Raw genomic sequence first — 12,386 nt, forward strand, 5'->3', positions numbered from 1 at the left:
GTACGGTCCCACATATGGGATTTAGAACGTTCGGTGACGTCACGCAACTGACAAATTCAAACTGCGCTTTGGCGCGCTGGCTAGCGCTGAGCCAGGGATGGACGAGCTCTGCGCTTGTCATATAATCACAACTGCAGTGTTTTTAACCAAATAACGATTATTTTAGGTTTCAGACATTTAAATGCACATAAGTACTAGTAAAACGAGACATTAGGAGTTTGTAAAATACACAAATATGTATATGGAAGCAGCAAACAGCAACGTATTCAAATATAATTTGCCGATGTGTTTTATTCATATCACATACACATAGTCTAAGTAACTAAAAGGTTCACTCTATTCCTCTTCCAGTTTACCAGCCACTTACTTTCATGTATTTCGGGAGAAACGGATGAATTTACGTGCTTTAAATCCGGCTGACAGGACTCTCTGAACTGCAGCGCGAACAAACATGGCCGCGCCCATCTGAGGTTACAGATCACGAATCCAGAGCATTTATATAGGGTTTTAAACGATGAAACACACTAATTCACACATATTTGTGAATCGGAATATCAGACAGTGCAATGCATTATTATTGGTTCATATTTGTTGTGCCATCACAGTCATATAAAGGCCTTAATAACACGCACGCTGTTTGAAACTCGTGCTACTCACATTTCTGTTCCTATATGCCGATATGTTTGATGTCTGGCCTGTTTGAAAGATGTGTTTTAATTTTCACAAATGTTTGATGTCTGGCCTGTTTGAAAGAAGTGTTTTAATTTTCACAAATGTTCGATGTCTGGCCTGTTTGAAAGAAGTGTTTTCACAATAATATGACGCCTATGTCCGTTGTTTGAGTGACAACTTGTGTTTTGGAATTTCAGCACCAGACGCTCTCCGCTTTTTTTTTTCTCCGTTTTTGCATATTGAGATAGATGACGAAAAGAAAAATAAATGATAGCCTACTTTATTAAAAATCGGACTGACCAACCTTTTATGTACCGTGGACCGGTTTGATTCCCTTTTTTTCAGAGATCCGCGTTCAAGCGCACACAATAGGCTGAAACTTGCCACAAAACACCCGCAAAAATGAATAACAATGAATGTGTCTGGGGGAAAGAGTTAGGACATGTTTGAATTATTTATTAATAAACTAGTGTATTCTGAGTCAGTGTCGCAAAGATCTCTTTTTGGACGCGCCTTTAAAGAGAAATTAATCTTTATGGATTGCATAATGAAAGAGTTTTTGTTTTCGATTTGTTTTATTTCGTTAAGTAATAATTTAAAGCTTTCTATAGACATATTTATCATGTCTGTGAGGCATGAATTTCTCTTTATTTTTGTTAAGCGCTCCTGTTCAAGAACGAGACGGAAAAAAGCGCATTTTTGTTTTCTGTATTTCATAAAAACGCTGTAACGCATTTTTGATGTATTACTCTTACCTTTGTGAGCAAAAATGACGGATAACTTTAAATTACTTCCACTGAAAAAACTGCAAGTGATTGCTCTGGCGCCTCATGTCCAGCAAAGCGGCTTACACAAACCATGCGCCTTATATTTAACGTTTAAACTAACATTGTTTTATACTTGAACTGTTTTATATCTATAGATTTTATTTTAGGCAAGTCGAGATGATTTGAGAAGGCAAACTGATCAAACAGACGATCAGTCTTCCGCTGGGCGCTGTTCGTTAAAAAAAAAAAAACTTATATTCAACGAACAAAATATGCTCCAAACAGTATAATTACTAAATAAAAAAAATAAACTAAATATAATCATTTTGCCATTAAATACAAACCTGAACTATTTTAATAGCTGAAACGGTAAGTTGTTTTGGGAGAAGAAAAATAGAAAAATAAATTTTTGTCCCATCCATTGCTTCACTGCTATTTCTAGAATGAACCCAGCATAAATATGTAGATGTCATTCCCAAAACATAGCAGCATTCATGTGTCCGAAAAACGAAAGTTTCATACAAATTCTGAATGGATTATAGCCTGGAAAGTGCAAAGCATGCTCCCCTTATTATCACTAAAAGCGTCACTAATCTTAGAGATCTCACAAAGTTCCGTTATAATTAATAAAGCTCTCTAAACTACACAATGAATCTTGTATTTACATGGCGTCTACACTTAGTCATGAGATAATTCACGAGCCCGCAAAATGGCACTTAATAAAAAATATACTTTTAGGTCGTTTGCTTTTTGCAGTTTCGAATGCGCTGTAATTTAAAATAGCGCCGTCTCTCTCGCTTCGGCTTTGTTTGCTTTTTGTTGCTCATTCTAGCAGTTTAGCTAGCTTCGTGTGACACTACAGTTCGCCAAGAACTGATCAAGTGAAGTGAGCTGAGCTGAGGCTGCGCAGCGCTGAAGCCAATATGCAAAGCATAAAGACGGGACAGACAGACGTAAGGAAAAAGACCTTGCAAAATGCAAACATGCGTGCAATCAAACAACTGCATATATGCCTGTGTCATGTAAAAACGTTTTTAAAACGACATTATTGCGAATTAAATTGAGTTTATTTAGTTTGCATGCATTTTTTTAAAACTCATGTTGTAAGCTACGGCCCGGTTAGGAATGTCCCGCGGCCCGGTGGTTGGGGACAGCTGCTCTATAGTTCAAACAATCTCACGGGCCAGATATTTTTGCTTGCGGGCCACATGTGGCCCGCGGGCCGCTAATTGCCGACCAGTGTGCTAGAGGGTTTGATTTTTTCTACCCATCTCAAAGCCATTACAATCCCAATATTTTATCCCATTATTTAGAGATAATTAGTCGTCTTTTCATCAAAGTGCACAGTTTTCTTTATGTTTTTAAACATTTGTATACATTTAAAAAATATCTATTGTGATAAGCATTGTGCTGTAACTCACAAAATCAGACCACTAAAATCTGACACTTTGAATATTTAATGTCCAATGAGTGTACAGGTCATTTGCCCAATTTCAGATATCAAAAGACATGTGCTATGCAGGACATTTTTGACAACACCCAGGTTTGACCTGGTTTGCCTACCAGGGTTCTTTAACTCCTGACTCGATCCTAAACTTTTTGACAGTCCTTAAAGGAATAGTTCACCCAAAAATTTAAATTCTGCTATCATTTCCTCACCCTCAAGTTGTACCAAACCTGTATTAATTTCTTCCGTGTGATAAAAACAATATATAAAAATATTTTGTGAAATTATCTTAACAAAGAGTTTCTGGTCCCCATTGATTTCCACAGCCTTTTTATTTATTTATTTTTATTTTCAGCAACTGGCTTCCAACATTCTTTAAAATATCTCATTCACAAAAAATTTAGATAATGTTCAACAGAAGAAAGACTCCATGCAGGTTTTGAACAGAGAACAAATGTGACTGAATTGTGAGTGATTGTCTTGCTGAGTTTAGTTATAACTCTAACCAAACACGTCAAACAAGCTTTTCATAATGCTCCAAACTATTTGTAAATTAGACACAGTCATGTTTGATTAGGGTTAAAATCAAATTTGGTTTGGACAAGAGGACCCCATGTCCCTTATGAAAATTAATCATGGTTTTACTACAGTAAAAAAATATAATTATTGTAGTTATTTTTTGGAAACTATCAGTTAACCTTAATGACACATATAAAGACAATGTGGGTACCAGTTTGGCCCCATGTGGGGACCCTATATGGGACTGATTGTGTTTGCCCATGTCTTACACAACTGGAATGAATAAGCAGCCCCACATAAATTTTCCCTTTCTGAACCCATATAAACAGTAACTATGTGGATACTACCTTGGCCCCATGTAGGCAGCCTGTATGGGATCAATTGAGTTTGCCCATGACTGACCCATATAGTTTATCAAAGCGGGCCCCATATGTGATTCCCCGTTCTGAACCCATATAGACGGTAACTATGTGGGCACTACCTTGGCCCCATGTAGGCAGTCTGTATGGGATCAATTGAGTTTGCCCACGACTGACCCATATGGTTTATCAAAGCGGGCCCCATATGTGATTCCCCGTTCTGAACCCATATAGACGGTAACTATGTGGGCACTACCTTGGCCCCATGTAGGCAGTCTGTATGGGATTAATTGAGTTTGCCCATGCCAAACCTATATGGTTTATCAAAGCAGGCCCCATATGTGTATTCCCATTCTGAACCCATTTAGATGGTAACTATGTGGGTACTACCTTGGCCCCATGTAGGCAGACTATGTGGGACTGATTGAGTTTGCCTATGCCAAACCTATATGGTTTATCAAAGCAGGCCCCATATGTGATTCCCCGTTCTGAACCCATATAGACGGTAACTATGTGGGCACTACCTTGGCCCCATGTAGGCAGTCTATATGGGATTAATTGAGTTTGCCCATGCCAAACCCATATGGTTTATCAAAGTGGGCCCCATATGTGTATTCCCATTCTGAACCCATATAGACGGTAATTATGTGGATACTACATTGGCCCCGTGTAGGCAGCCTGTATGGGACTGATTGAGTTTGCCCATGCCAAACCCATATGGTTTATCAAAATGGGCCCCATATGCGTTTCCCCATTCTGAACCCATATAGACGGTAATTATGTGGGCACTACCTTGGCCCCATGTAGGCAGCCTGTATGGGACTGATTGAGTTTGCCCATGACTGACCCATATGGTTTTTCAAAATGGGCCCCATATGTGTTTCCCAATTCTGAACCCATTTAGATGGTAACTTTGTGGGTACTACCTTGGCCCCATGTAGGCAGCCTGTATGGGATTGATTGAGTTTGCCCATGCCAAACCCATATGGTTTTTCAAAATGGGCCCCATATGTGTTTCCCAATTCTGAACCCATTTAGATGGTAACTTTATGGACACTTCCTTGACTATATGGTTTATCAAAGCGGGCCCCATATGTGTTTCCCCAATTCTGAACCCATATAGACGGTAACTATGTGGGTACTACCTTGGCCCCATGTAGGCAGCCGATATGGGACTGATTGAGTTTGCCCATGACTGACCCATATGTTAAACCCACATGGGCCACCCTTGTGTAGCCCATTTTGAGCCCATGTGCTCATTTCTCATTAGTGACCCAGCTGGGACCCACATAGGGAGCCCACCTCTTTTGACCCATGTGGGACCTACTTAACTAACTCAAGTGGGCCCCAGATAAGATGCCCATTTTAGGACCATGCCCACTTGGTACCCATATAGCCCAAGCATAAACCATGTGGGCCCCACATATGCATGTTGGCTGGGATTAGAACAGTGTAACACACCCTTAAATCATTTATTTCGCTATTTATTACTATAATGTTTCCATGGTTAAAATGCTTTCTATTTGCACTAAAAAGGGGAAAAGTTCTAGCACTAGACTTCATCAGTTGAGTTAACAGACATTTCCTTTAACTCTAAAACACACTTTAATGCAATGCATAATTCAAAATATGGGACTGACATTGTGCTTCACGATTTCAACTATCCACTGGCACATGAAAGATCACAAGGTTACCATAAATAGGGGCAAATGCAGTAAAAGCAATACTAATTATTTAATACAGAAGCAAAAACTGATGCAGTCTTTTAACAGTTGAATACTCAATGGATGAAAACCACAAAAAACGATCTACTAAGCTAACGACTTTATCTTGTGTTGTATCCCTTAAGCAAAGTACTCCACCTAGTGGCTAAAGCAAAAAAGAAAAAAGGCCATTTACCCCTGGACCAACATATTTTTCTTTTGACTGTATTTTTAACATTAAGTGGATTCATACGTTTACTTATTAAATTAAACTAATTGTTTTAATTTAAGTTTGGTATAGTTTATATTATATTTAGTTTGAATGACTCATCGCTGCAAACCGACTTCACATAGTTTGACAAGACAAAATTGACAAGATTCAATTACTGAATATGAACATAATTAGTGGGAAGTATTCATGCTTGGCTTTTCCAAACACACTCTCGGATAACTTTGTGTAGGGCAGTCCCTCAACACTTTACTGTTATTTACTACGAATAATTATTACACACTGCCATCTACCGTCTGAAAGTGCTAAAGAACGTTTTGAATTAAATAGTGCATTTGCTCCCCCTGGTGGGTACATCAAATATTACTCGTTCAGCACCTGCTGGCAGATACTGTAACTACACCACTGCTTTAGTAAAGCATCTTTTTTTCATTTACACCACTTAGCTGTGCATTCTGATGAAATTCTCTGTTTTCTTGTCATCTTCTAAACCTGAAATCTACTAGTTTTCTCATTATACTTTAATATTATGTATGTATTTATTTGATCCAAAGTAGTTATATTGTGAAATATTTTTGCTATTTAAAATAAATAAATATTTGGATATATTTTAAAATGTAATGTATTCCTGTGATTTCAAAGCTGATTTTTTTCCCCATCATTACTCCAGTCACATGATCCTTTAGAAATCATTTCAATATTCTGATTTGCTGCTCAAAAAACATCTATAATTTTTATGTTGAAAAAAAGCTAAATATATTTTTTTCAGGTTTCTGAACAGCATTTATCTGTAATAAAAATTATACATTATAAATGTCTGTATCGTCACTTTTGATCAATTTAAAGCATCCTTGCTAAATAAAAGTATTATTGAATCTAATTTCTCAATGCTTTTGAATGCTATAGTGTATAATGTTACAAAAGCTTTTTATTTCAGATAAATGCTGATCTTTGGATCTGTCTATTCATCAAAGAATCCTAAAAATGTATTCAACTGTTTTAAATATTGATAATAATAATAATAATGTTTCTTGAACAGCAAATTAGCATATTAGAATGATTTCTGAAGGATCATGTGACACTAAAGACTGGAGCAATGATGTTGAAAATTTAGCTTTGATCACAGGAATAAATTACATTTTTAAAATATATTATAATATAAAAAGAAAGCAGTTACTTTAAATAGTAAAAATATTTCAAAATATTAATAAAATATAAAAAATATTATAATAATATTGTTTTGCAGTATTTTTGATTAAATAAATGCAACCAGTGCATCAGTATTACTCCTTCAGCACCTGCTGGTAGATACTGTAACTACACCACTGCTTTAAAAAAAAGCATCTTTCTTCATTTACGGCATTTAGCTGTGTATTCTGATGAAATTCTTTGTTTTGTGTCGTCTTCTAAACATGAAATCTACTAGTTTTCTCATTATATTTTCCGATTATTTATGTTGAGTAATATTGTGAAATATTTTTACTATTTAAAATAAATAAATATTTTTAATATTTAACCTTTATCTATTTGAATATATTTTAAAATGTAATTTATTCCTGTGATTTCAAAGCTGATTTTTAGCATTATTACTCCAGTCACATATCCTTCAGAAATAATTCTAATATTCTGATTTGCTGCTCAAAAAACATTTATTATTTGTATTATTATGTTGAAAACAGCTAAGTAGAATTTCTTTAGCTTTCACTGATGAATAGAAAGTCCAGAAGAAATGTCTGTATCGTCACTTTTGATCAATTTAAAGCCTTGCTAAATAACCGTATTAATTAATCTATAATTTCTCAATTCTTTTGAGTGCTATAGTGTATAATGTTACAAAAGCTTTTCATTTTAGATGAATGCTGATCTGTGGATCTTTCTATTCATCAATCAATTCTGAAAAAAAATTATTCAACTGTTTTAAATACTGATAATAATAAGAATATTATTAGTTTCTAAAATAGCAAATTAGCATTTGAATGATTTCTGAAGGATCACGTGACACTAAAGACTAATGATGCTGAAAATGTAGCTTTGATCACAGGAATAAATTACATTTTTAAAATATATTAAAATAGAAAGCAGTTATTTTAAATAGTAAACACATTTCAAAATATTACTGTTTTGCAGTATTTTTTAATAAAAAATACAACCAATGATTCAAGTATTACTCCTTCAGCACCTGCTGGTAGATACTGTAACTACACCACTGCTTTAAAAAAATCATCTTTTTTCATTTACACCATGCAGTGTATTCTGATTAAATTCTTCATTGTATTTGTCATCTTCTAAACATAAAATCTACTAGTTTTCTCATTATACTTTCCTATCATGTATGTATTTATTTGAACCAAAAGCAGTAATATTGTGAAATATTTTTACTATTTAAAAAAAAAATATATATATTTAATATTTAAAACGTTCTATTTGAATATATTTCAAATAAGTAATTTATTCCTGTGATTTCAAAGCTGATTTTTTAGCGTCATTACTCCAGTCACATGATCCGTTAGAAATCATTGTAATATTCTGATTTGCTGCTCAAAAACATTTATTATTTTTATTATTATGTTGAAAAGATTTAAGTAGATTTTTTTCTTTGATGAATAGAAAGTTCATAAGAACAGCATTTATCTGAAATATAAATCTTCTGTGACATTGTAAATGTCTGTATCATCACTTTTGATCAATTTAAAGCATCCTTGCTAAATAAAAATATGAATTAATCTATAATTTGTCAGTGATTTTAAAAAGTATAGTGTCTAATATTACAAAAGCTTTTTATTTTAGATAAATGCTGATCTTTGGATCTTTCTATTTATCAAAGAATCCTGAAATAAATGTCCTCAACTGTTTTAAATATTAATATTAATAATAATGTTTCTTGAACAGCAAATCAGCATATTAGAATGATTTCTAAAGGAATAAATGCAGATAGAAAGCAGTTATTTTAAATAGTAAAAATATTTCAAAATATTACTGTTTTGCAGTATTTTAAATTAAATAAATGCAACCTTGGTGAGCAGAAGAGAATTATATATATATAAAAAAAAACATTAAACATCCTGCTATTTAAAAACTTTTGGTAGTGTATAAAACCCTTTAAAAAGAAAAGAAAAAAGAAAATGTGTTGAAATGAGGAGCTTAGCATATTTGAAAGTCACATTGGTGTGGGAGCCTCTTGGGAAAGGAAGGAGCAGTACTGAACGTACTGTATGTCTATCGCTCACACCCTTGTTTTTATTCTCAAAACGACTGTGATGTTGTCTACCCTGAACTATTAAAGCTCCTCAGTTTTATTTATATTATAGGTTAAAATGCTTATTCGTGGATAATCATCTTACCCCACTTCCTGACAAATAATCTTAAATGACTATGATTACCGTAACCATTTCAATAAGTCATACTTTAATATAAAACGTAATAAATGTCCATATTTGACCTAACCAAATCGACATTATTTCCCGTAGCAGTTACGTTAGACAGCAAGAGAAGAAATATTGCGTTTGGGTGACGTCATGCCCTCACTTTGAAGGGCGGAGCTAAAGAGAGCTGTTTTCAAGTGCTTCAAATCGATAGTCGCCATTTTGTAAGCTCGGCAAACACTAGGGAGCACCGAGTGAGAAGAAACCCCCCTTCAATAATCAGGCCAGATTCCCAAGAAGCCAAAACCGCAAGACCACCCGTTGTCGTCCGAAAGGAAAGGGAATCTTATCGTATGTCCGCTATCCAGAACCTCCAAACTTTTGGTAAGAGTCGAGAAACGTATGATTTTATTGTGTGTGGGGGGGAAGGGCGAGAGAAAACGATGGCGTTACATTGATATTAGAGAATAAATATTATATTGACTTTCAAAAGAATACAATTCGTTTACAAGAAATCCGTTTATCTGTTATTTAAAATAGATGTCGTATTTAAATTACCGTTTTATCGTCGAAAATCGGGAGTTGGAGAACGTAACGTTTATGTTAGGCCTCAGTTTTTATTCTTGTTTGGTTCGCATCTAAAATTAATTATCCGTTTATTTAAACCACAATATCAGTCCTAAATGCGTTTTACGCGCTTTATTAGTTGGTTACCGTCGAGTTTATCTCGAATTAAATCGAGGTTGCACTCTACCTCGACGACAAACATAACCATTTTGATTGCCAGCTTGTTTTTCTGGACGAGATACAAAATGGAAGACGCGTCGATGACGGCTTATTTTTAGACTTAACGCGATCTCCGAGAAACATCTCGAGCCTTCTGGTTTTGGATTGAAGTCAGGATTAAATCAACTATCGTGTGAAACCGAAATCGTCTGTTTTAGACGCAAATAGATCAAGCCTTTTGATATTGAACGGATCCGGCACACGAATGGTTAATGAACAGCCAGAGCAAAACTGAACTCTACCCTGTTGTTAGAGATGGTTTGCTTTGTTCCAACATGTTCTTGTAATGCGCCTAACTTACATGAGCAGATTTTACTTTAGAAAATTGATGAGGTGATGGAACTAAAATAGGTTAGCTGTCTTTAATTGTGAAGTGCTTAGGTGATCTAGTTGAAGGATTAACTTGAAGGAAATCTGATGCTGCAAACATTGCTAACTCTTGTTGTTTGTCTTTCCGAAGACCCCTTTGCTGATGCAACTAAGGGTGATGATCGGCTCCCAGCTGGGACTGAGGACTACATCCACATAAGAATTCAACAGCGGAACGGGCGGAAGACTCTGACCACGGTTCAGGGCATAGCCGATGACTATGATAAAAAGAAGCTAGTCAAGGCCTTCAAGAAGGTTGTTAAATTAGACACCCGTTTAATTGGTTTGCGGTTATGTGGGTGAAATGTTTTTAACATTTCTCTATTTGCATCATCAGAAATTTGCCTGCAATGGGACTGTGATTGAGCACCCTGAGTATGGTGAAGTAATTCAGCTGCAAGGTGATCAGCGCAAGAACATTTGCCAGTTTCTCACTGATGTAAGTATGAGCTCATTGGCTTGTGTTTGCATTTTAGATAGCAGCTGATTTAATTGACACGTTTCCCTTTATTTTGCAGATTGAACTGGCCAAAGAGGAGCAGCTCAAAGTCCACGGGTTCTAGAAGCTGATGTGAACTGACCCCTCCCCTCCCCCCGACTCTTAACCCAACCTACCCTGTTGTTGTGCTGCTGTTTCCCCCAGCAGCCCCCCCTCCCCTCAAGGAAAAAAAGCTGAAAATGATTACCTCTGATTTGAGACTTTTTAGTATGGCACCCTTATCAAAACGACCAGTCCTGTTCAAGCATGGACAGACGACAAGGCAAATTATGCGGGATAAATGATTTTTGTTCCTTGTCCCCCTTCCTTTAGTCTTTTATTTTTTAGTTCATCTTGTGCTGCTCTTGAGCACAAATTCCATGTAACTTTTCTCTTTGTTTTGTACAAGGTGTTTCAATAAAACCTTCAGATGCCACGTTTTGCACAATCCTTAAGTTGACGGGCGGGGTGTGGATGGGACGGTTATTGTATTGATTTCTTGGTTCATATTTAAATGCCACCATAAAAACCTGCATTTTATTTTTATTTTTTTTTTAGTTCTGATGTGGGGCCAGCCTGCTTTAGGGTTACATTGGTGTGCCGCTTGTGCACAAAGCACGGCAACCCCATCTTGTCTCATTATGCATCTCTAACTGCCTTTTTTACCCTTGTTTTTCACAGTATGCATAATTTCAATTTTCTAAACTTGTAATACCATATTTTGTTTTTGGTCTGGAATAAACAATATCCCATACTTTCGATGTTCTAATTTCTTAAATAATAGAACACATTTTCAATGTAGTGTGCTTTGGTTGTACTTAAGAAAACCTTGTTTTTATATAAGACTCTGGACCACAAAGCCAGTTGTAAGTAGCACATATATAGCCAACAATACATTGTATGGGTCAAAATGATACATTTTTCTTTTATGCCAAAAATAATTAGGATATTAAGTAAAGATCATGTTCCAAGAAGATATTGTGTAAATTTCCTGCCATAAACAGATCGAAACTTAAATTTTGATTAGTCATATGATTGGTAAACTTTAAAGGCGATTTTCTCAATATTTTGATTTTTATTGCACCTTCAGATTCCAGATATGCAAATAGTTGTATCTTGAACAAATATTGCCCTATTCTAACAAATCACACATCAATGGAAATCTTATTTATTAAGCTTTCAGATGATGAAATCCTTTTGAAAAGAATTGACCCTTATGACTGCTTTTGTGGTTCAGGGACACATGCTTTTTTTTTTTTTTGCACTGGCTTGAATCTGTTATTTAATTTCTGTTTATATGTGGCAGTTATCACAAAGAGAACTTGTTGGCAAGTTGTGTACATTTTTGTATGTAGAGCAGGCTCAAAAGTGCATATGCCAAAAGACGAGTCATAACATGAAGAAAAAGTGAGACAACCTGATCTAAATTGCGGGTAAGATTGCTGAAAGATTATTTTAGGATAGTTTGTGAATGAATCACGTTCATAATATGAACTAAAGAGTTGTTCATATGAAAAGCTATGTAAATGCATTGTGCCAGTTTGGATACTTGTTGCGCTGCCCATTACTCAGATTTAAGCTATCCATCTTTTTCTTCAACGTGGAAATATGCCTATGGGTGAGACTTCCGGTCATTATCCGCTATATGGAAATATTGAGAAGGATAACAGCCTGCAGTAAACAGTAAAACGGTTT

At 35.5% G+C, this 12,386-nt stretch overlaps 1 protein-coding gene across 1 annotated transcript; it reads left to right on the forward strand.

Annotated features, from left to right (window-relative positions):
• Positions 1-9,271: 9,271 nt before the first annotated feature.
• On the forward strand, positions 9,272-11,445 carry eif1 (eukaryotic translation initiation factor 1). Its single transcript, XM_073822052.1, has 4 exons — positions 9,272-9,442; positions 10,305-10,468; positions 10,551-10,652; positions 10,732-11,445. Exons 1-4 carry the CDS (start codon positions 9,412-9,414, stop codon positions 10,774-10,776), a joined length of 342 nt encoding a protein of 113 aa, XP_073678153.1. The 5' UTR covers positions 9,272-9,411; the 3' UTR covers positions 10,777-11,445.
• Positions 11,446-12,386: the final 941 nt, after the last annotated feature.

This window comes from Garra rufa, chromosome 17 (genome assembly GCF_049309525.1).
Source record: "Garra rufa chromosome 17, GarRuf1.0, whole genome shotgun sequence".
Classification (NCBI taxonomy): domain Eukaryota; kingdom Metazoa; phylum Chordata; class Actinopteri; order Cypriniformes; family Cyprinidae; genus Garra; species Garra rufa.

Coding starts and splice junctions, on each gene's coding strand:
- eif1 (XM_073822052.1), top strand. CDS start 9,412: ATGTCCGCTATCCAGAACCTCCAAACTTTTG. Junction 9,443..10,304: donor CCAGAACCTCCAAACTTTTG/GTAAGAGTCGAG, acceptor GTCTTTCCGAAG/ACCCCTTTGCTGATGCAACT. Junction 10,653..10,731: donor TTTGCCAGTTTCTCACTGAT/GTAAGTATGAGC, acceptor TTTATTTTGCAG/ATTGAACTGGCCAAAGAGGA.